This window comes from Strix aluco, chromosome 7 (assembly GCF_031877795.1).
Source record: "Strix aluco isolate bStrAlu1 chromosome 7, bStrAlu1.hap1, whole genome shotgun sequence".
Classification (NCBI taxonomy): domain Eukaryota; kingdom Metazoa; phylum Chordata; class Aves; order Strigiformes; family Strigidae; genus Strix; species Strix aluco.
The window spans coordinates 37,854,201-37,876,494 of NC_133937.1; the positions used below are offsets into that span (position 1 = coordinate 37,854,201).

Here is a 22,294-nt window from a genome sequence, read left to right on the forward strand (position 1 = left end):
AACCACTTCAGTAAAGCGTGTTCCTGGGGGAAGGGAGGGAGGGTTGGGAAACTTGAAGTAATTGCAAAAAGCGGGCATCCTTTAGATAAAGGAGAAAAAATATGGGCTAAGTTTAGAGAGGGGTATTTTTTTCAGCAAGCCACATTTGTTATGTCTTACAAGAGGAAATGTTTCATGTCAAGAACTGCTAGACTCCTAAAAAGTGCTTTGTAAAACCTCAAGGCCCTTTTAGGACTTATCCTCCTTATATATGGTACCTACCATAAATAATTAGTTGCTTACAAATAATTGAAATAGAGGAAGGCTATATTGGAAATACACCTCTGAAAAATCTAGAAGGGCAGAACAGCTGGCGAATATTTCCAGAGCCTTCAAATTTGGGTTGAAAACGCAGCGTGCACTGGTGTGGCTTTGGGAGGCTCCAGCTCCCTCAGCTTTGAAAAGGAATTGCCTCGCTCCCCGAGCCTGGGTGTTTCAGAAAATCACAGGTGGCTTGCTTAAAGTTTGCTGGTAATGTTTCAGTCCTCGTTCTCAATGGGTTTTCTCTTTTCCCCCAAAGATAGGTAACGAGGAGCAGCAAGAAAAGCTGCTTCGGGAATGGCTGGACTGCTGTGTGACAGAAGGAGGGGTTCTTGTGGCGATGCAGAAAAGCTCTCGTCGGCGCAATCATCCGCTGGTCACCCAGATGGTAGAGAAGTGGCTCGATCGCTACCGACAGATCCGCCCTTGTACGTCCCTTTCCGATGGCGAGGAAGATGAGGATGATGATGATGAATGAAGGAATTGAAAATAAAATTACCAGCGCAGAGCGTCTGACCCAGAGTTAGTGTCGTGCTCTAGGAGTTCATTGTGGAACGACCCGATTTTAGGGGAAACGTGCTGTAAAGAATTTTTCTAACCAGCATGGATAGAGTCTAGAAGCTCATCTGCTGTGTGAAGAGAGCGAAATGGGCTGGACTACCGTTTGTATAAAAACAAAAAGAAACAAAAAACAGCTAATTTTATTATCAAGACAGAAAAAAAAAAGTTTTTCTTTCTGATTGTAAATCTGTCTATAAATGTACTGCATGTGGTTGTGTTACGAGGTTGTGTAATAGGAAAAGTATACCAGCATCTTAATTATTGCAAAGAAATTTTTCAAATAAGGGCACTTATGAAAGCACATGTTAGATGGATATCTCTCCCCTCCAAGATTCTTTTACAGTAGAACTTGGTATTCTACATCACCTTTTCGATACTCTGACACATTTCCGTGAAAGGCCCTTTTATGTGAAATCTCACTAGTGCCCAGGTCAGATGGTGAGGTTTTTTTGTTTGCACAAAATACCCACAGCAAGTCATAAGCAAAAATACATTCATTATTTTACTAATATCTTAGTTACTGCTGTGCCCGTATAATAAAATCTAAACTCTACGGAACAAACTGGAAGAGAAGCTAAATTTTTCATTGAGTGAAATGATTTGTTTCCTGAAAAAGTTTTTGGTTATTTTTTTTCTTCTAATAGTTAATAGATTCCTTTCAGTATATGTAAGAATATTTATTCAGAGAAGTGACCTAAAATATAGGGATTTTTATTCCAGTGAGCATATATTAAGCAAAATTGTGTGAAATTTGAGAATTCAGACATGATTGAGAAGTTCATATTGTCAGAACTCCGTCTTGCTGTGATACAAACTATGTATTATTTTATCATTTATTCTTTCACCAACTTAAACATTGCTGCAAATGAAAAAACTCCTTTTTAAAGGGTTACTCCTCAATCATTAAATCTAGTGAGAATACACTTGGCAGTTCTAATTAAAAAGAAGAATCTATGCTAAAGGTTTTTTTTTTTTTTTAAAAGCACTGTGTTATATATTTCTCAGTATGTAAACCTGGGAATTTCTTGCATGTTGATTGATGTGGCCATACTTAAACTCATGTAAGTTCCTAAGATTGTAAGTTCAGAGTATATTCTCCAGTAGAAATTTTATTATATTTGATAACTTTAGCCATGTAACCTGTAATGGATAAAGTTTATCTAAAAATCTCACTTAAACACTAAAGGTTAATGCCAGTTTTTACATATACAGTGCAATTCAGGTTGTCTTGAAAAGCACTTTTGATGGTGTGGTGGTTGAATACGCAATTTTGCAGTAGATGAAATTGTTTTAATTAGAATTTGGAAAGAAGCCCCATAGCACATATTTTTATGTAGTTCAGAGCTATGGAAACCCTGAGGAACTTGCTGCTTTTTCTTCCAAATGCTGCTTAGATGGTGTTGAAACGTGCACAACTCCTACATAAACTTGGTGACGACACCAGAAGTATAGAAATAATGAAGTACTGTATTAACTTAGCAGTTTCCCCATCACAGATTCCATTGAGGTTTCTGAGGAAATGTCTTCACCTTTTTTTGGCCATTAGATCTCCTCTGACTGGTGCATGCGCAAATCTTCAGGTAAAGGCTGCATGCTTATCTGCACCGTACGTGTGATTTACCTGAACTACACAGCCAGTCCCAGATACTAAAGAGGTTCTTCACAGGCATTTGGTCCTGTTTCAAGTTTGCTTTTTAAATTTGTTTTTTTTTTTTTTTTGCTCCTTTTTCTTACCTTGCAGTGAAATCCTTTTATACCTTGTCTAGCTGAGGATGCGAAGCTTTTCTGTCAGGGGAAACAGAACACAGAGTAAGCTGGGATGAGAATTTCCCCGGTCGGAGCTGGCCTGCACCGCGTGCTCGGTGGCATTGTTACCTGTCGCGGTGTCACCCGGCACGCTCTGGAGGTGCTTCTAGTCCAGGACTTGGTATGCCAGCATCAGGAGGTTTTTGTTCCACGAATAGATCGCTGTAAATTCAGATCCTAGCTTACCCAGGCCTGGCTTCCCCGTGCAGACCACCGTTTGAGTGGACAGAAGGATAAGCTCCTGCCATCAGTAGGCTACTTCGAGGGGTGTGCAAAAATGCTGTGCAGAATTTTAACACCCCCCCCCCCGCCCCCCCCGCACTTTCCCCGCAGTTCTGTTCTGTTTCAGGAAGTCACGCTTCCTTGTGACATGGGGAGAATAACCAATGTGAAAGTGTACCTTGAGCCAAATTGGACGAGCACGCCTTCCCTTCCCGCCCGTCGCTGTTCGTGGGCAGCCTGCCTTGTGGCCTGACGCTCCCCATCCCCAGCCAGCCCCTCACCAGAGCGAGTTCAAGTTCACCCCGCAGTCGGTTCAGCTGTTTTTTCAAAAGCATGCAGCGTGCTCCGCGGTATTTACCTGGCTCTGGTGTGAGAGGACAGTCCTGGTACTTCAGAGCTCTCGGCTTTTTTTGATCGTTATTGTTTTGTTCTGATGTGCTGTAAAATGGTATGTTCAGGTTAACACGCTTCACAGGTCATTTCGGAACTGGTGAAGTATCTTTTTCAGAATCAAAGTAATCCAAACCTCATGTACCTGTAGATTAAAGAGCTGCAAACCCCTGCTTTGTGCTAGCACAGTAGTCAGTGTATGTTCATGGGTACTCTCCTTCAATTACAGACTTGAAAGTTTACAAATACTGAGATTAATTTGCAAATGCTACCTTGCAGCTTGTCGGCAAGTTTTAGCCAAGTATATATATGAGATTGGGTTTCTCAATGTTATTTTTCCTCATATTATTGCTCGCAGCAGCACACGCTTTCCTAGCACAGAACTTGGCTTTTCATTGCTACCTCCTTTACATCTGGTCGTTTTTTCTGGTTTTATTTATGAATTCCTCAGTGAAAAATCCCTGTATTTCTTTTGTTTTTAATATATTAAAATTTAGTAATTCTGGATTCTTCCAAAGTTCTGCTGCATGGCTTATGGCAAATATTACTAGATTGTGTTTACTCCATTAACAGAATTGGTTTGTGCACATTTAAAGACTCTTATTTAATGGCCACTTCTTTTTTTTTTTCCCCCTTTTGTTCAGTAACTTCCCTTACCACTTTTTGTTTTTTTAGGTTTTATTCAGTCTGTCACCTTCAAGCTGCTTTTTTTTTTTTTTTTAAGCTACTCTGACATCCATCATCGATGGAGAGCCTCCCTGCCCGCCTTCCCCGAGTCTGACTACAGCAGTATGGCTCTGTCAGCACAGCAATGGCACAAATCTTCAGCAGCAACTGTTTCCCTCCTGGTTTTTTGCCCAGTAATTTCCCAGTTGCATGTTGTGGCGTGTTCCTGGTGTATCTTAGTGGCGAGGATACTCTTCCCCTCCTGCTTCCATGGAGCTTCTCTTTGTGCTTGAAACCCCACAGCAAAAAAGCCACTGTCTGTTACCAGAACATGTTCTTTAGGCTGTAACCCCCGGGATGTCTTTAATTTCTACTCTTTGAGCTTGCAGCACTTCAGGAGAAGCTGTCAGCCCGTGTTTGCATCTGTCCTCAGTTTTGGTTGAGAGGGAGGTTGGGTGTTGGATGAAAAATTGAGCATTTGCCGTGCTGGGGGGTCTGAGCAAAGCCTCGCGCTGTCCTGGTGTGGAGTCCGCTGCTGGCAGCAGATGCCTGAGATCCTGCGACGCAGGGAAGTGCTTGCACCCACCTGGGATGCAACTGCTTATTTAAAACCAAACGAAAGTACCACAGCTAGTTTATTTTTAAAACAAACCCTTACAGCGATTAACTGTTTCCCTCTTGGTTTTCACCGTCATTTCAGTGTTTCCCAAACACCTGCTCTGTAACCAACCGGTTTTATCCTCCTGATTTCTCGTTGTCACAAATAATCACTGGTGTGCTGTGTTGGTCACTGACAGTGCTCACTCCCCGATGAAAGGTGACCTCTTTTTTTTAATGTGTTTGAAGCTGGTAATTAGTTTTCAGTTTAATTTAAAGCAAACAAAATACAGAGTTCTGTAACCTGGACGTTTTTTTGGTTTCAACTTTTGTAGTCCCTTTCCAGACCAAGCTCTTTGCCCCATCTAAGGCTGTGTCTGCTGGCACTTGACAACATGAAAGGGTGGAAATGAAAGAACAGGACTCTCGTCTAGCAAGGCTTTAAGCTGCTCCTGCCTCTTGGGCGTGTTTCCAGCCTCATTTCCGAGCGGTTTGTTAATGCTGCATCTCGAGTATGTACAAAAAACATTGGTTGAGGTGTACCTGCCTTCGTAGGTAATGGAAACCACAGTGATTTTTTTTTTTCCACTTAAGCTGCATATAATGTCCCACTTGATTTTTAAATATTCACAAATTATAAGCGAGTTTACAGCTTCTGGATAGCACCACCTGAAAGTCCGCGTAGGAAACTAAACTCAGGAAGCCTTTCCCCAGCAGCGCGATTTTAACACTGACCTGCACGCAGCGAGCTTGAACCGAGTTTCTGCAGCGTTTCTCAAACTGTAAAGGTCCTTCTGCTGCTGGAGACGCGAGCGGGTCCCAGCTGCTGCTCGAGGGCCGGAGGTGCCGCAGTCCGACGAGGAAAACTCACCTGCTCTGTGCTGCCAGGTCGTACTCGCTTCCGCAGGAGGGCACAGTGTGCTCAGAGTTAGGTTCTGTACCTCACGGTGCCTTCTCAATGTCTTCAGCTTAGAGCAGTAGTCAGACTGCAGCGAGAGCTCTTACCTTTCAGAAATTATAGAAATTTTATCACTTTTTATTGAAAACTGCACTGAACGCTAAATGTCCACCTTTACAATAAACAAATACAATAACGGTAACACACTAAAACAAAACATACTTCTGATAGCCATTGGTTTTTTTTTTTTTTCTGTTTGGGACAGATTAAGATTTTTTTTTGTCACAGAAACAGGAATGTACCCATACAAAGGCTCAAAATAGGCCATCTTTTTAAAAACAAAAAGGCGATGATTCACAAAAGACTATGAATATAACATGTAACTAGTTGATACAAATCTAATAGGATTTGTTAAAATCAGTCACATCTAATAACACATTTTGAAGTGTTCTTGTATAAAATATCACGTGAAGAAAAGAAGACTTTTATCAATGTCTAAAAAAGTGGGTTTTGTTCATAGACAGTCTGACAAGTTACCATAAAAAGTGTTTCCTGAGACATAAGGAAATGCAACATTATTCTTGAACCCTTTCCAGCTCAAGACTTTTTCCACTTGATAAAATAGCTGCAGATTTAAAACTGAGAAAATATATTTGAGTACAAATAGTGTGTGAAACTTAATACTTTCTTCTTTTTTTTTTTTCTTTTTTTTTTTTTTTTTCTTGCATCATTGCAGGGCGTAGGTGAATGCACAGCTACTTTATTCAGTGTATGGGGCAGAGAAGAGACTGGCAGTTTGTTTTTTCCTCAGCCCGGGAGGGCAGCGGCCGTTGCCAGGAGCCCTTTCTGCCCTCCCCATCCCACGGATCCCGGCTGGAATGGCTAGAACTTAAACCTGGCAGGAGAACTTCTGTTACACTGGCCCTGTGAGACTGCAAAAAGGATTATTATTATGGTTTTTTTTTTCTTCCACTTCTAAGCCAGTACTGATGCCTCCCGTTAGAAGAGGTAACCACATACAAGAGTAAGGAAAGGGCTGAAGCCACGTAATGGTTTCCTCTTACATTTCTACATTAACTCTGTAAGGATTGCTTAATGCAATGGTTTGAAAACAGGTGCAGCAGCCCTGTCCTTCCCAAGGAATTGAGGGAAAAAAAATCTATTTTTATTCATGTGATTGATGCACAGATGAAGGAAACTTAACACACAATAACAGAAGTTGATCATTAATGTATCACATCCTAGTTTTCAGCGCTTCAGTAAGCAGGTGACTTCTTCAGGGCTTCTCCCCGGTCTTGACTGCTATCACTTGGTCGTTAACACTGGAACATCAATGATGCATCTGTCCAAAATCAACATTACAAATTTCGTATCAAATTCTTTTTTAGTTCATGTATAACTTCTTTTCCAATGTCTCTTGGTCCCAAGTTTATTGAATGATTTTTTTAAATTATCTGCTATTGCTCGTTGGGATGTTCCCTGTTGTCCCCGTGTTTTGTGGGCTGGTTAGGAGATGGAGCTTGGGAAGGATGTGCCACTGTGGGAAGATTGTGAGTAACAGGGATGCCTCCGGGAATGATGCCCTCCATCGCTGCCGGTATTCCTCCCGGTGCCACACTGACCATCCCAGGTGGATACCTGGGAGAGGGGACAGAGAGAGGCAGGTTTGTCACCTCGGAGCTCACCACAGGCACTGCCAACCACCCAACCACCCTCACAGAGGCTACGGAGAAAGCCAGCAGCAAAGAGTCCACTTCTCTGCTTGAGCTAAGTTTTGGGTTTTTTTAAATCACAAAGGATAGCTCAACACTGAACATTAAACCAAAGCTGCTCTGTCTTGGCTGAGCTTCCTCCACTATGCTACCAGGGCTGCGTCGTGGTCTTGTACCTTCTAACATGTTGTTGAACCATAAGGAAACCTTTCCCTTTTGAAAAATTGGGTAAGGAATCATCTTGTACGCTCTCTGAAACGCCAAACACTAGCACGCTGCCTTAACCATCCCTTTGAACCTCTCCTCCTGATTTGTAAGTTTTCCATCTTCCTGGTGTAACCAGAGAGCACAACTGAACAAGGGGGTTGGATCTAGTCCCTCTTCCTTTCTAAGAGCAGGGTGAGTTACACATATTGAAGAAACAACAGCAAGTTTGAGAAAGGAGAAGAAACACAAATTTCTTGAGCCGTCCAAGCTCAAGATGTGGGGGCAGCGAGGCCAAAACCCTCTGGAGGTCTGTGGGAGAGGAGGGGCCTGAGGGCCCCAACACCACAGGCCTGAGGGGAAGGCGGAAGGGGAAGGTGGGAGGGGAAGGGGGGTTTTACCCTCCCGGGAAGGCAGTGAGCCGGCCCCAGCTTATGGGGCCATGGCTCCTGAGGAGCTCGGCGAGGCTGAAGCAGCCAGCAGAGGTTAAGCCAGGAAGCCAGGGCTTGTCCTCAGGGTCTGGCATTGCCCACGGCCTCCTAAACAGGTGGGAGCAGGACCCAGGGTGCTGCATTCACCAGGTTCGGCTGTTTCACCCTCCACCTACACCCGTGGAAGTGGAATATTGCTGCCTGTGACCCGCAGGCAGTTGTGAGCGTTCAGGGCCACAGCACAGGCATTGCTGGGGGCCTTCCCCTCTCAAGGGCTCTGCTGCCAGATGCACTCCTGCCTGCCCCTGCCCTGTAACACAACCTGAAGCACCCCGAAGGCTTTTTTTTTTTTTTTTTGTATTTCAGAGTATTTTCGGCAGTGGTGATATGCTGAAGGCTGCCCGTGCTCAGGCTAAGTCCTCAAGCCTAATGTCAGCGTGCTTTGAGCCGTCCAAAGTGGAGCAATACATAACCCCAATCTCCGGGATTTAGGTGGAAATTAGGCCACCTGACTATGGACCTATATTTGGAGTTTTCACCCTGGCTCATTAACCCGTGAGCTGGGCCAGGCTCACAGCAGCCAGCGCACGGACAGAGGGGCAGAGCAAATCCTCAAAGTTCTCTCCTGCTTGTTTACAGGTCTGAGGGGGGGTCCTGCCACTTAGGGAGGTGCTGTACGAGTGACTCCCAGCCCACCAGAACGGAGGTTTAATAAACGGGAGGCTTTACAAACCCCTGGTTAAATCAAGCAGCACCAGTCATGCCAGCGACATGGCTACTGGTCCCCAAGGAGGGGTATTTCAGAGTCGCCAGCTGAGCTGATGAAGCTGCTGTTCCTTGGGTTTTCGCCCTCACTTTGCAGCTAGAACCCAGACCCCTACCCCTGCAGGGAACCCGCGGTGGGTTGGGGTGCTCCTGTTCTCTGTCTTACCTGTACGTGGCACCATTGAGCTCTGGATGAATTGCTTGCTGATCTATTACTGACCATGGAGCTGTTGTGACAAAGAATTCCTTGTTCACGCAGTTTCTTAGGCTTTCCGGGATGCGCCCTGGAGTTGGTAATGAAGATAAGTCTGTGTCAGGTGGGTCCGAGATTTATCACCAATAAGCTACAATTTTTTTATTTCACTATATTTGTTAGTGTAAAGGATGGGGAGAAAAAATACCCCGTATCCCTTGTCTCAGAGGATGTTTGGGCTGTCCTGAGGTGCAGGGTTGGAGACCAATTCCATCCCCTCAGCCCCACCTCTCTGCTTTCAGGAATGCTGTTCCCTTGAGCCCGCTGCTCCCAAAGCAGGGGCTAGCCAGACGTGACAGAGGGCAATTTTTAGTGCAAGAGAACCACTCCTTTGCTGGAGACTGTGACCACCACCACGAAACAAGCTCAGTTCCAGAGAAGGGCAACGGAGCTGGTGCAGGGTCTGGAGCACAGGTCTGATGGGGAGCGGCTGAGGGAACTGGGGGGGTTTAGTCTGGAGAAGAGGAGGCTGAGGGGAGACCTCATCGCCCTCTACAACTCCCTGAAAGGAGGGTGCAGAGAGGGGGGATGAGTCTCTTGAACCAAGGAACAAGTGATAGGACAAGAGGAAATGGCCTCAAGCTGCGCCAGGGCAGGGTCAGACTGGCTCTTAGGAAGTATTTCTTTGCAGAAGGGGTTGTTGGGCGTTGGAATGGGCTGCCCAGGGCAGGGGGGGAGTCCCCATCCCTGGAGGGGTTGAAGAGTCGGGTTGACCCAGCACTGAGGGATCTGGTGGAGTTGGGAACGGTCAGTGTGAGGTTCATGGTTGGACTGGAGGATCTTCAAGGTCTTTTTCAACCTCGATGATTCTGGGATTCTGTGAGAGTTGGACACAGGTGCCTTCACTGCTTAGGAATGTGGTTTTGGCATGTAGTTGGCTATGGATGCATCATCTTTCGGGTTAGGACCATTAAAAGCGGCAGCAATTATTGTTTTGCTGTCCTTTTCTTCCCAGTCACAGACACTAGTCTTTGCCATGCTGCTGATTTACAAACAACCCAACAAACCCACAAAAAACCCTACACCCAAAGCCCTCACCCAACCACAAACATGCCCAACTGACAGAAAAGTAAAGTTTGGTTTTTCAGCTCTTTTGCTGGGAAGAAAATGAGGGTTAGCCCCTCCTTTCCCAGGCTCCTGCTGAGACACGGGCAGGGTGAAGCCCTGTCTCTACCCCTCCTGACCCACATTCCAGCCGCACCCGTGAGCCGAGCCCGGCTTCTCGGCGGTGCTGGGTACCTGTGATCGCGCGGCGTATTTCAGTAGCAGCAGCTTCTCTCATCTCTAGCGACGCCTGCTCGCTGTACCAAGCGGTGTGTGGAGTACAGATTAAATTAGGAGCATCTTTCAACGGGCCTTGAGCAAAACTGGGAGCAGGGAGAAAAAAAAAAGGGAAGATTAATCAATGTTTAAAAAGAGAATAAAGTATGTTATGAGTGGCAAGAGGCTCGTGGCCTGCCCTCTGCACATGCAAGCCTCAGTTCCCAGTGCCCCGCCTGTGGCACTGGGGCTGGAAAGAGCCCAACAGCGTCCTGCCAGCCCGAAACAGCCACAGAAATGTTGGGGAGGAAGCACGGCTCCAGTGCAGGGCACAGACTGAAAATGCCCCCAGAAAAGAGCCAACAGGGCTGAAAAAACAACCTACAAGGTGGTTGTTCATAATGTTCCCACAGGAATTGGGTTGACCCAGCGCTGAGGGATCTGGTGGAGTTGGGAACGGTCAGTGTGAGGTTCATGGTTGGACTGGAGGATCTTCAAGGGCTTTTCCAACCTCGATGATTCTGTGATTCTGTGAATAAATGCCTGGGGGTGTCCCTGCAGCAGTGTGGGGATGTGGGGACAGGCTGCAGGTCACCCAGCCCAGGGTGGGGAGGGGGTGAACATCGGGGTAACCCCTTTGTAGGACCACAATTTCAATTTTTTTTCTGAAAACACAAGCAAACTACTGGTATTACCCCTGTCCCCAGTCTGCAGTGAGAGAAGATGCACTCCCACTTATAACCAACCCCTTCCCAGCTAGCAGCAGCCTGCGGGCAAAAATGCCCAGCGCTCAATGCAGTAAATTTATTCTCATGGACATTTTTATTTTTAAAACACAGGCCCATTTCTTGTTCTAGGCCCCCCGTGTCCCTCTGAACACCCGTAAGCCCGCTGCCAGCCCACGCCTGAGGGATGCAGCGAGGTGCTGTGGCCTTTTCTCAGCCCAGCAGGACTTTCCCCCAGCGCTGGCGTCATGTGACAAGAGACATGGGTGTCGTGTACCCCCCGCTACAGCCGGCAACCCACGAAACGGCCCCGCGAGCCAGAGCTTTACCTAAATGGTTCGGACTCGTGCACGTCAAGCGCAGCCCCTCGTATCCGTCCCTCCTTCAGGGCTTGAGTTAAGGCCTTCTCGTCCACCAGCCCCCCGCGCGCCGTGTTCACCAGGAACGCTCCCTGCCTCATCTGCCGGTGTCCAGGGGGAGAGAGAGGAGAGTGAGCTTGGTGCCGTGACCCTGTCCTCCCCCCACCCCGATGCAGCAGCAGGTGCCCCGGGGTGCCTCCAGCTGGGACTGCACCCGCTTTTCGTGCTGAGCAGCTGTGCTCCTGCCCCAGAGCACTCCCCAGCCCCGTGCATGTGGGTTTTCTACAGGAAGTCCAGCTGTGGCTGGTATCAGCAAACAAAACATGCTCCCACCTTGCCTCCACACCACACCGTGGGGAGTGTTTTTCAGTTTTGGGCCCCTCACTCCAAAAAGGCCACTGAATGACTTGAGCGTGTCCAGAGAAGGGCAACGGAGCTGGTGCAGGGTCTGGAGCACAGGTCTGATGGGGAGCGGCTGAGGGAACTGTGGGGGGTTTAGTCTGGAGAAGAGGAGGCTGAGGGGAGACCTCATCGCCCTCTACAACTCCCTGAAAGGAGGGTGCAGAGAGAGGGGATGAGTCTCTTGAACCAAGGAACAAGCGCCAGGACAAGAGGGAATGGCCTCAAGCTGCGCCAGGGCAGGGTCAGACTGGCTCTTAGGAAGTATTTCTTTGCAGAAGGGGTTGTTGGGCGTTGGAATGGGCTGCCCAGGGCAGGGGGGGAGTCCCCATCCCTGGAGGGGTTGAAGAGTCGGGTTGACCCAGCGCTGAGGGATCTGGTGGAGTTGGGAACGGTCAGTGTGAGGTTCATGGTTGGACTGGAGGAGCTTCAAGGGCTTTTCCAACCGAGATGATTCTGGGATTTATAAACTAGGGCAGGTAGGAGACCATTTACAGTTACAGATCCCTGTCGGGCTTCATCACACATGAGAGAGACGGGCTGTTGGGTGGCAACCAGCTAATTTGAAGGTTGCCCGTAGGCAGTACGGCACTTGCTTGCTGTGGCCCTGACCACAGAGGGACCCACGGCCAGCATGGACGCACGCTCGGGGTTTGCCTGGTGAAGAGCAGAGCGCTCCCCTCGGTCGTGCACGCGAGGTGAATTACCTGCTTAATCGTGAAGTCGTTGATAAGGTGGTGGTTATGTTCGTTAAGGTTACAGTGCAACGAGACACAGTCACTCTGATAGAGCAGGTCCTGGAGCGTGTAGACCCGCTGGACCCCCAGGGACCTCTCTATCCCATCCTGCAGGTACGGGTCATAAAATATCACGTTGAAGCCGAAGGCCTTGGCTCGAACTGTGACCGCCTGTGCAGTGCGACCTGCGTGTGAAGGAAAGAGAGGGGGTAATTAGTTACTGATTCCCACCTCCCTGGCTCCATGCAGCTGAGTTGCCCCATATCCTGACCCCCCCAGCCTGGCCCGGGGACTGCTGTGGGGGTCCCCAGAACCTCCTGGGCTTCCAGAACAGCCCACAAAGGGACGTTGGTTGGAAGGCAAACCTGGGCCATCTTGGTTTGGCTCTAGCAAACGTTGAGATGCTTGTGTTAAAATTTAAAAAAAAAAAAAAACCAAAATGAAGAGTGAGGCCACCAGGCACCTGCCAGCTCAGGGCCATTGGAATGTGCTAGACCATCCATGGCCACTCAGGTCTGCCAGGGGAGGCCCACGGTGTGGTTCAGCCCCACCCATGTGCAGCTCTGGACGTTGCAGAGAAACAATCCACTGCGGTGCCGCATCTACCAAGAAAAACCGAAATAGGAAAGGAGAAAGCGCCGTCGTTTTTAGGCCAGTTGTTTGTGATAGGTTTGTCAGCCTCTCGCTGAACGGCCGGTTAATGGGGCATGACGATGACAACTGCCGTGGCTTGGAAGCAAAGGGCTACTACAGCCTCTGGGCCGGGTAAGGACGACTGTGGTATTGCTGGAGACACCCCTGCCTATCCTTTTTGCACTAATTAACTCAGGGCTCTGCAAGACAACAGCACGAAGCAAGTGGGGAAAACGGCTACTGCACAGAAAGCAAGTGGAAATAGTGCTGCAGCATTTGGGGTTTGGCTCTTGGTCGGTGCTGCCCCAAATGGCAGCTGCCCTCCAGCTGTGTGGGGGGAGGGCACAGGCGTGGTAACGCAGCCAGAACTGCTCCCTAAACCAGCACCTCGCCAAAAAACCTCCTCTGCACAAGTTTCTGTCACTTTGCGTGTGTGTGTTTGGCCACCAAGTGCTGGGTGAGCTTCTGCTGCCTGAAGGCACCTCCTGAACCATCGCACGATGGTGGGATTTGCTCCCAAAAGGGAATTCCAAGAGGGCTGTCAGCAGAGGTGCTGAAGCTACCTTGGATGCTGAAACTCTCTGTGAAGAGGTGAACTGAAGACAAACTGTGTTTTACACAGCCCTGCCAAGGCGCAGGGCGGAAGGGCTCTGGAAGAGCTGGGTTGTGTAGCTGTGGCTCAGGGACAGGGTTTTTTGGGAGAGGATGGCAGCACTACCAGGTGTGGTCCCTCATGGGGTGCTGCCAGGTTTCATCCGTGCTCCCAGTGGGACTAGATGATCTTCAAGGTCTTTTCCAACCTAGATGATTCTGTGATCCTCCAAGGACTCAGCCAAGGCTCACAAAATCCAGCTCCTTCCCCCCAAAAATCAGTGTAAGATGTTCTCCCTACTTCACACCGATCCACTGTGGTGGTTCTGGTTTTGAAAAACGCTCGTTTTACGTCCTTCCCAGGGCAGTGAAGCGGTGCCGAGTCGTCCTCAGAGGCTGAAGAGCGGGCTGGCAGCGCTCCATGCACCGTTCGCAGGCTGCCTGCCCCTGGCCCACGTACCAAAGCCGATGAGGCCGAGCGTCTCCCCCCTGATGCGGGCGGCCCCGGAGGCCACCTCCCGGATCTGCTCCACACTCTGCACCCGCGTGCCTTCCCGCAGCGCCTGGTACAGCCACGTGTTTCGTCGGTAGAGGTTGAGGACGTGGCAGACGGTGGAGTCGGCCGTCTCCTCCACGGCGGCCGAGGGGATGTTGCAGACGGCGATTCCTGCAGAGGCAACACCACAAAGCAAAACCGTGGCTCAGGGGGGGAGCAACCACACAGAGGGGCTCCTGGCTTTTTGCCCTCACATCACCCAACCAGCCCATAATTTTTTCTAAGCACCCAGAGGAACATTTTCCAAGGACGTGCATGGTTTAGGTACTGAAATCTCTGCAAAAACCACCGTGACTGGTAATGCTCAGGGGTGCCCTCCACCCTAGTGTCTCTCTGGAGTAAGGACAAGTGCAGATTTCAAGTGCGACAGCTATGCAGGAGTAGCTCCAGCAGCAATAGAAAGACTTAGTCTTTTATAGTTTAATCTACCTTCAAGGCGACTTCAATTGCGCTGGCACAAGTCACTTCTTTTCCGCAATAAGACTGTTCAACCATTAAATTATTTAGGGATGGATAATTTGGTGCAGGATGCTGCACCAGGTTGGCGTGGCTGGGCCAGCTTCCCCTTCCACCGTGAAGGGCCAAACCAGATGGCTCAAAACACCCCATGGTAAGGCTTGGGGTGACCCCCACCCCCACGGCACGTGCACCGTCAGCACAGCCTCCGCCCGCCACAAATACCCACCCACACCCTTGCGGGAGGGACCCATAGCTCCTGCTACAAAATTTGGAGGCTTTCCCAAAATTTGGGAAGCGCAGGGGGCACGGCCGTGCTGGAGCAGCTCTCCCAGCCCAGCGCTGCCGCCGCACACCCGCCTGCCCTGGCACGTGTCTCGAGAACAGACTTTTTGTTCCTTTGCCACAAAAGGTTTATTTTAACCCGCCGTGTCCCCGCTTGGAGCTGCAAATATTAAGTTCACTGAAAATGCCTCCCTGATCGTTGCCCCGTCCAGGCTCTGGCTCGGTAACGTGTGTAAGGGTGTGCTTAATTTCACATCTATTCAGCAGAGCAGTTAAGCACATGCTTATATCCCGCCAACTTCAACGCCATTTAAACACACATTTAAAGATGGATGTGTATTTAAGTGCTTTACTGGACTGGGGCCTTTAAGTAGAAACCATGAAAAAGTAGGAGATAAAGACAGAATAAGATATTCAGAAAAATCCCCTTCCACTGTGAGGGGCACTGATTCAAATCTGTTTCCCACCCCCCTGCCAGTATCCCTGCTCCCAGGAGCTGCTTTTCTGTTTTTAAAACTGTTTTCCACCCCGTGGCTGTTTGAAAGACCTGCAGAAACAGGGAGAAAAACTGACTGACCCTACACGGTGAAACCTGCCCCCCCCCACCAACCCCTGAAAACACTGTCTGCCTCCTCTCTCTTTCAGGTGACGGGGACACGATGCTCTGGTTCCCACCAGCTCTTTAAGCTGACGCTGTCTCGTTTTACATCCCCCACCTTTTCCACAGAGGGCGATTTTGGGTTTACCTGGGGGATGTGGGCGCCCAGAAACCACGATGACTGCCTGCCCCGGTCCCTAACGATGCGAGAGGAAGGGTTTCCCAAGAAGACCACACATTTAGGTACCAGGCAACTGCTCCTGGCCAGCTGTAGGCAGAGGCCGTGGCTGCTCACAAGGGAACAAGAAGTTTGGGGGGTGATGGGGGCCCCGGCAGCGCTCCCCATCAGCCTGCAGCTCCACCGAGGGTCCCCATCACCAACCCTGCCAGCACTTGTCCCTTTTTTGATGGACCGCTTGCTTACAGAGCTGGGTGACACCAGGCTGCCTGTCCCACCAGCTTCTTACGCTGTTATTTACTCTTGTGCCCCCAGGAGCAGGAGCTGCTGGTCCCGGGGGTTAAATACCCACGGCGGATGGTTCAACACTGGCGTCTTTTTCTGGGGGGTGTCTTCTAGTGGGTCAAAACTGGTCCACCAGCCCGGCCAGCAAGGCGCAGGCGGCTGCCAGTGCGTGGCCAGGCACTGTGGTTCGACACTGGTCATTTATTGACTGCACAGTTTAAAAACTACCTTATGGAAAGCAATACCAATTAAACTTTACGCTACATTTGTGGGTAGTCATTACATTTTCTACTCGAAACCACATCATTTGGCCACCCAATTTGCCAAGTATAAAAAGAAGGATTATACTGCAGTATCCCATTACTTTATTCGTTATATTTTTCCTTTCTTGATGTTCAAAGCCTCAGAACATTGCTATAATGGATAATAACAATAAGAGTTAAAAACATGAAGAAACCATTACACTGAGAAGACACTGTTCTCCTCTTGAAAAAAATAATTCACTATATTGAGAATTGCTTTTTTAGGAATGACTATTTGAAACTCTCTTATCGCAATTATCTTTGTAAAATGGCTCACGTGAAATGGCTGTTATTCTTCACTTCCCCAGAGATAACCTTTAATACAAGATATCCTAAACACTATTGTAGGACTGCTTGATAGACTGAATCTTGGGAGCAGATGATCAAAACCAGTTGTAGCTCAGCTGCTAAAATCATGGCTACAATTAAGCTCTCGCAGCTGGGGGTGGGCAACCAAAGGTCTCCGTGACCATCTAAACCAGTATGGAAATTGGGTGGCCCCAGCACCATCTGACAGCCATGTAACACAGCCTGCCCGCAACCCCCAAACCCCGGCGTGCAGAAAAATCTTGTAGCTGGACGCAGGGGCTCCTTCCTGGCAACGTGAGCCTCTGTATTTTGGCAGCCCATGTAACAGGTACCCTCAGTAAATGTCTTTTTCAAGTTCCTGAGGCAAAGATGGCAAAGGAGGCAGCAACAAGCAAACGCATAATTCCTGCTCCACCAACCAACATGTCACCTTCCCAGCAGTGCGGGCATGACTCCGAGAACCAGATCAGATCAAGAGACTAATCTGGCTTAATAAAATATAATAAAACACCCTTCCTCCAATTTTTCTAAAACTAGAACAACTCTCCCGTGCCAGAAACAGAACAGCCGTATAAATATCCATCGGTACAAGGGGGCACCTGGAACTAGGGACAGCCTAGGAACGAGGGACTCAGGGCAGTTTTAACACAGCATGAGCCTAAAAGCTGCCTTTTAAAACTGCACCATTTTGTTTACTTCATGGTCAAGTTTTCTTGTCATAATATTCTCTACATGCAAAAAATATAAACTGCACCTAGAATTTTAGGGGCTGAATCACCCCTCTTTGGGAGGTCCTGCCGGCAGCTCCGCTTTGCCAGCACGCTCCCATGGGAAGCTGCAGGTACTTGTGTGGGTTTTAAAGACTCGGAAGGACGTGGAGGGGAATCAGGGTGTGAAGTTCAGACCTACCAAGCTCTCCCGCAGCTTTGATGTCAATGTTGTCGTAGCCACTGCCTATTCGAACAATGACCCGTAAGGCCTTGAACTTCTCTAGATCTTCTCGAGTTAGCGTGATGGTGTGGTACATCATCGCCCCAACAGCTTCGTTTAATACCTGAAACAGAACAGAGGTGTCAGGAGCCACCAGGGCACCCGGAGGGGACACCTGCAGCTCCTGAATTGGGAATATTACACAGGAAATTGTAACGTTTTTACCACTAACCTACTGTCTGACCCAGGCACGGTGCAACCCGACACTTCCAGGTGTCACCAAAACCATCAGGGGTGTGACCCACTGACACAGCAGCCATTCCCTTTGGGAACAGACTGGATGGATACCTGAAAGTTATGATCTGGGAGACAAGGCAGAGGAAAAACCGAGCCAGTTGCTCATCTGGACCCTTTTCTGCTAATCCTTCTGCTTCCAACCAGCAGTAATTCTGCTTTTAAAAATGAATTAGGGTTTGTAGCAGTATCTGTTATTTTTGAACGCAACTGCGTGTCACTCGTTACTCCTCAACCTTCTTCTGTCTGTTGGAAGTACAAATACCTGTCACACTGTTCACATTAACCTTTCCTGGATGTTTTCAAGAGTACCTAAAATGACCTGTGTGAGGCTGTACAGTCATGTAAGGCTGTACTTCATCCCCTTCACTGGAGATTCAAACCTTCATTGGTGCTCACCATAAGCTACCTTGGTGCTCTGGAAACCCAAAACCAATTCAAATTCTCCAAGATCGGCTCGCCTGTCATCTGTCAATATATCTCATTAAAAACCTCCATCCTCCTTCTCCCACATTTAATATTTGAAGCACTGCAAAAATCAGCACTGATGCTATTTGTAGTTCTCTTTCCCAGATCCTGGCAGTGATTTCTGATCACTTCAAACCTCATTTGAGTTGTCTAAATGTGCACAAAGAAAACTTTTAAAAGTATTTACAAGTAGCTGAGCTTCCAAGCAGAAACACACACCCACACTACACATATCTGCCTGCCTGCTGCCCAAACCTCACCCGCTCACTCCTGGGGAGAAATGAGCTGCTGGAGGTGCAGCCAGCACCCGAGGAGACCCACCAGCCGCAGCACGGGATGGTGACAGCAAAGCCAGAGCAACTGAGCCGCACCTCAGGGAGATGCAAGAGGACTTCACAAAAATAAGAAATGTTAATAATATGGATGTAAAAAACCTGATGCTAAGAGATAAAGAGATAAGGTGACTATTTTTTTTTTTTTTTCCCCCAAAAGAACATCTGGCTTTTAAAACAGCCTCACTGAATTTTAATCTGCAGGGACTTCTGTCGATGTTAGCTGCTGATTGACTCGAAGTGCAGCTTTGTATACTTTTTGCTCAAGAAGAACTGGAAGAGGAAGGCCAGAGCACACCGTCCCCCAGCCCGGCCCGCCCGCGCCCTCATGGCGCACGTTACCTTCTCGTGAATCTCCTGAGTTGATTGTGCGTCACAGAATGCAACCGTTGCCAAGTCCTTCAAAATGGGCATCTCCACCGTACAGTCCCTCCCGTCCAGCAGTGCCACCAAGGGCCGGGGGTGCATGGGGCCGTTCATGATTTGAGGGCGAATACCTGCAAGCAGAAGGAGCGTGGTTTTTACACCGGCAGCAGCGGGAAGGTCCCCCCGGCAGCAGTGGTACCCGCGCACGGTTCCTGTGTCGGGTGAGGGGCAGCAGCACATGGTTTCAGCTTGTACAACAGATTTTCAGATGGCAATGCAATGCAAAGTTTAGCACAGAGGCAAGCTTTCCCTCTGGGAGTACGGCTGCAGTTTTTCCCCCATACAGAGAGAAACCCAGCGAAACTTGCTCCAGGACAGGGATGGACAACCCCACTTCAGCCACCTGTGACTTTATGGGGCTGTATCTCCCCGCGCCAATCCTCACCGACACAGGCCATGTTTCAATCAAACTGTGTAAGCCAGAGTTGCCCGCCCGTTTCACTGTTTTATTTAGCATCTTAGGAGTGAAACCCAAGCCAGTAGTAATTTTTCCCCTGTCTGCAGGAGGGCCAGGATTTCGTTCCGCAGACGTACGCTGGCACTTGGTCTGTTTTTTTAAGGAATGACTTTACCATTTTGACCACCTCAGAAAGACAAGTCCAAACAGATAATCACTAACAAAAAAGGATTACGGGAAAATCACAGAAGGAACAGGACACTGAAGACCTCTTTAGCATACAGGCATATATTCTGTTTTATTACCAGCTACTAAAAGGCTTCAAAAGGTGGGAACAGTGAAGCTCAGCTTACTTTGTAAACCCAAACCCGCTCCATCCCCACATCCCGCAGGATGCTCTGGGATGTGTGGCTAGAGCCAGCATGAAGGACCTGCACAAACACGATGAAACAGCTGCAGACGTGGCTCGTGCCAGCGCAGGACACGGCTCTTCTCACGCTTACGCACACCTCACCATGGGCTGAAACTATTTGGATTCAGGGGTCTGTTCAGCTGTGCTGCATTTTTCTCATTTTACAACAACATGAGGTGAGGAAAGGAGCGATCACCACCAAGGGCCACAGAAGGCCGATTTTTATATCCTATTTATTGCTCCGCCGGAGATTAACCAGTTCATTTTTGGACAAGTCATTCAGAAATTTCTACGCCTCCCTTTACCACTCAATAAAGGCATTTCTTACATCAGGCCAGTACAAAATATCTCAGCTATCTTTTTCAACTACCCAGGTGGATTCTGCAAAAAACACAGGTGGGGGGAGCAGGTGCTCTGGGCACAAAGTGGTGTTTTATTTTTGCTGCTGCACCATGACACGGCCAGGCCTGGAGGGTTTGGGCTCAAACCTTCAAACCCCCACTCAAGCATCCCCAGCAAAGCCCCCCTTCCTTATCAAAACCTCCTTTCTGCTCAAGAACCTTCCAGGACTACCAGCCAACATCTGTCTCACCTTTAGGCACAGCGGTTGCACGATCCTTTTATTGAGGGGCTAACAGGCACAGCAAATGCCTTCACTCCATCTGGATGAGTGTGTTTTCCCCTGCCAGGTATCACCACTTGCTCACAGTGAAACTGCTGATGCTGGTGAGCTGGACAAGCACAGGGCTTGGCTGAGGGAACTCTGTGGAGTTGGTTTTGGGTATTTTGGGGGGGGGTTCAAACATCTCACAGGGAGTATTAAAGAACAAACGCTACTGTCTGTGGCATGTTGGAGTAAGTTGGACCAAAGGGGAGAGCGGGAGGCTCCTTCGCTGGCCCTCACGTGCAGGGCTGGGTACTGCTCCAGCCCTCTGGACTGCGGTCAACACCAGGAATTGTGTCACTGCAGCCCCACGCGCCAGAAAAATGACAACAAGGGAAAGAAACTAATGAGAAGAGCAACGCAGTTTCCTTTTTTTTTTTTTAAGCGAAAATTAAACGTGCCTTTTTGTCCAGATTGCCATCATGTAAAGTATTAGCAAGATCTCCACCAGCTGATGCGTATGTGACAGACGTGGGTGCCACGGGCCAAAGCGATGCCTCCCAGATGACGCTGGCACCAAGAGCATCGCCCCAGGGAGGGATCTACACTGCTGCGTATGAAACGCGGGAAAACACGTAGTTACATTTATTTTACATGGGAAAAAATAACCCTGTGGAAACAGGAGGGTTTAATGGAGGGGGTTTAGTGGCGCTCTGTTCCTGTTTTATTGAATCTGCTTTAAGAAGAGCCAACCAACCCAGCAGACCTGACTGAAGATTTTCAGCATTACATGTGAACATTTTTGGAATAGGTTCTTCTCTCCATCTTTCCTACCGAGATCATCCATTAGCATGTACTGGAAGTAATACATTATGTTTGCATGCATTTCATCCAGATGGAGTGCAACTGTGTGAGTACGCAGGGTAGAGTGCCGAGACGATCTGGATAACCGAAAGAAGCTTGCCATAAGCAGATAAGCAAGAATAAAAACATGTACAAATCTCAGAGCGCTTACACAATCCTTATGGGAAGCACTATACCTCAGCTAGATTATTTTCTCAAGTTAACGGGCCAGTGAATAACACTGACTTAAACACTTACTAACATGTATGATCTCCAAGGCTTAGAACATCACCTATCAGCCTCACACCACAACTGTAAATACAAAGGAATCTGATGCAGGGGTCAAGGTGGCCGTGGTGGTCCCAGCCACCATCCCCATCCCCACACTGTGCAGCCATATGCCTCTGTCTGGGCAAGCCGAGCTCAGAGCCTGGTGCCCACCAGGTCAAGGCCCATTCTCAGGCAGAGCAGTGGGCACATGGAAGGTGGTGGTGGCTTCCTGCGAGCCTGGCACATGGAAGACGAAACCACGGGTTATCTGAAACTTTGACATTTAATCTGAGCCCCAAAATAACGGTTTTATTATGCTGCCATTACATAAGCTTCTTTGAAAGTCAAAGGAAACACAGCTTTTTTTTTTTTTTTGAAACAGCATCTGTGTCTTTGCTCGGGATTAGGGATGTAATTGTGCACGATGACACAGGCTTCTTAGGCATGTCACCCTCGCCCGCACACAAAGTGCAGTCGCCTAGGGTGAATGCTGGCTGGAAGCTGGAAACCGTGAGGTAGTCACAGGAATGCCTCTCTTTTCTCCTACTTCAATGAGGGAATTTACTTCAGCTTGACAAGGAAAGTTTTGAAGCAAATCAATACGAGGTGAAGTGCATAATGTATGGAAATTACGTTTTAATAAAAACCATTGGCAGGTTCGCAACTTAACCCACGGTATATCTTCCTCGCCTGCCTCTCTTGTTGCCTCTCCCACACCCTGCATCTATTCTTCACCCTCCTGCTTCCTACCTCCTGTGTAAACACTTTCAAACCAAAACATTTGGGCTGACAAAACCAAGCTGAACTCAGTCCGCTTTTCTTTCTACCCAAGCTCATACA

At 48.5% G+C, this 22,294-nt stretch overlaps 2 protein-coding genes across 12 annotated transcripts in view; one reads left to right on the forward strand and one right to left on the reverse strand.

Moving 5' to 3' along the window:
* Positions 1-4,851, forward strand: part of ZRANB1 (zinc finger RANBP2-type containing 1) — a 70,232-nt gene extending 65,381 nt beyond the window's left edge. For all 4 annotated transcript variants that reach the window (XM_074831506.1, XM_074831505.1, XM_074831508.1 and 1 more), the window contains exon 11: positions 560-4,851. In XM_074831506.1, the coding sequence (XP_074687607.1) occupies positions 560-778 (219 nt within the window). In that variant the 3' untranslated portion in view covers positions 779-4,851. The remainder of the gene's footprint in view (positions 1-559) is intronic.
* Positions 4,852-5,561: 710 nt separating this feature from the next.
* Positions 5,562-22,294, reverse strand: part of CTBP2 (C-terminal binding protein 2) — a 143,621-nt gene continuing 126,888 nt past the window's right edge. For all 8 annotated transcript variants that reach the window (XM_074831498.1, XM_074831500.1, XM_074831502.1 and 5 more), the window contains 8 exons: positions 18,845-18,999; positions 17,388-17,532; positions 13,970-14,176; positions 12,256-12,470; positions 11,120-11,250; positions 10,045-10,172; positions 8,719-8,836; positions 5,562-7,078 (listed from right to left, as the gene is read on the reverse strand). In XM_074831498.1, the coding sequence (XP_074687599.1) occupies positions 6,898-7,078; positions 8,719-8,836; positions 10,045-10,172; positions 11,120-11,250; positions 12,256-12,470; positions 13,970-14,176; positions 17,388-17,532; positions 18,845-18,999 (1,280 nt within the window). In that variant the 3' untranslated portion in view covers positions 5,562-6,897. The remainder of the gene's footprint in view (positions 7,079-8,718; positions 8,837-10,044; positions 10,173-11,119; positions 11,251-12,255; positions 12,471-13,969; positions 14,177-17,387; positions 17,533-18,844; positions 19,000-22,294) is intronic.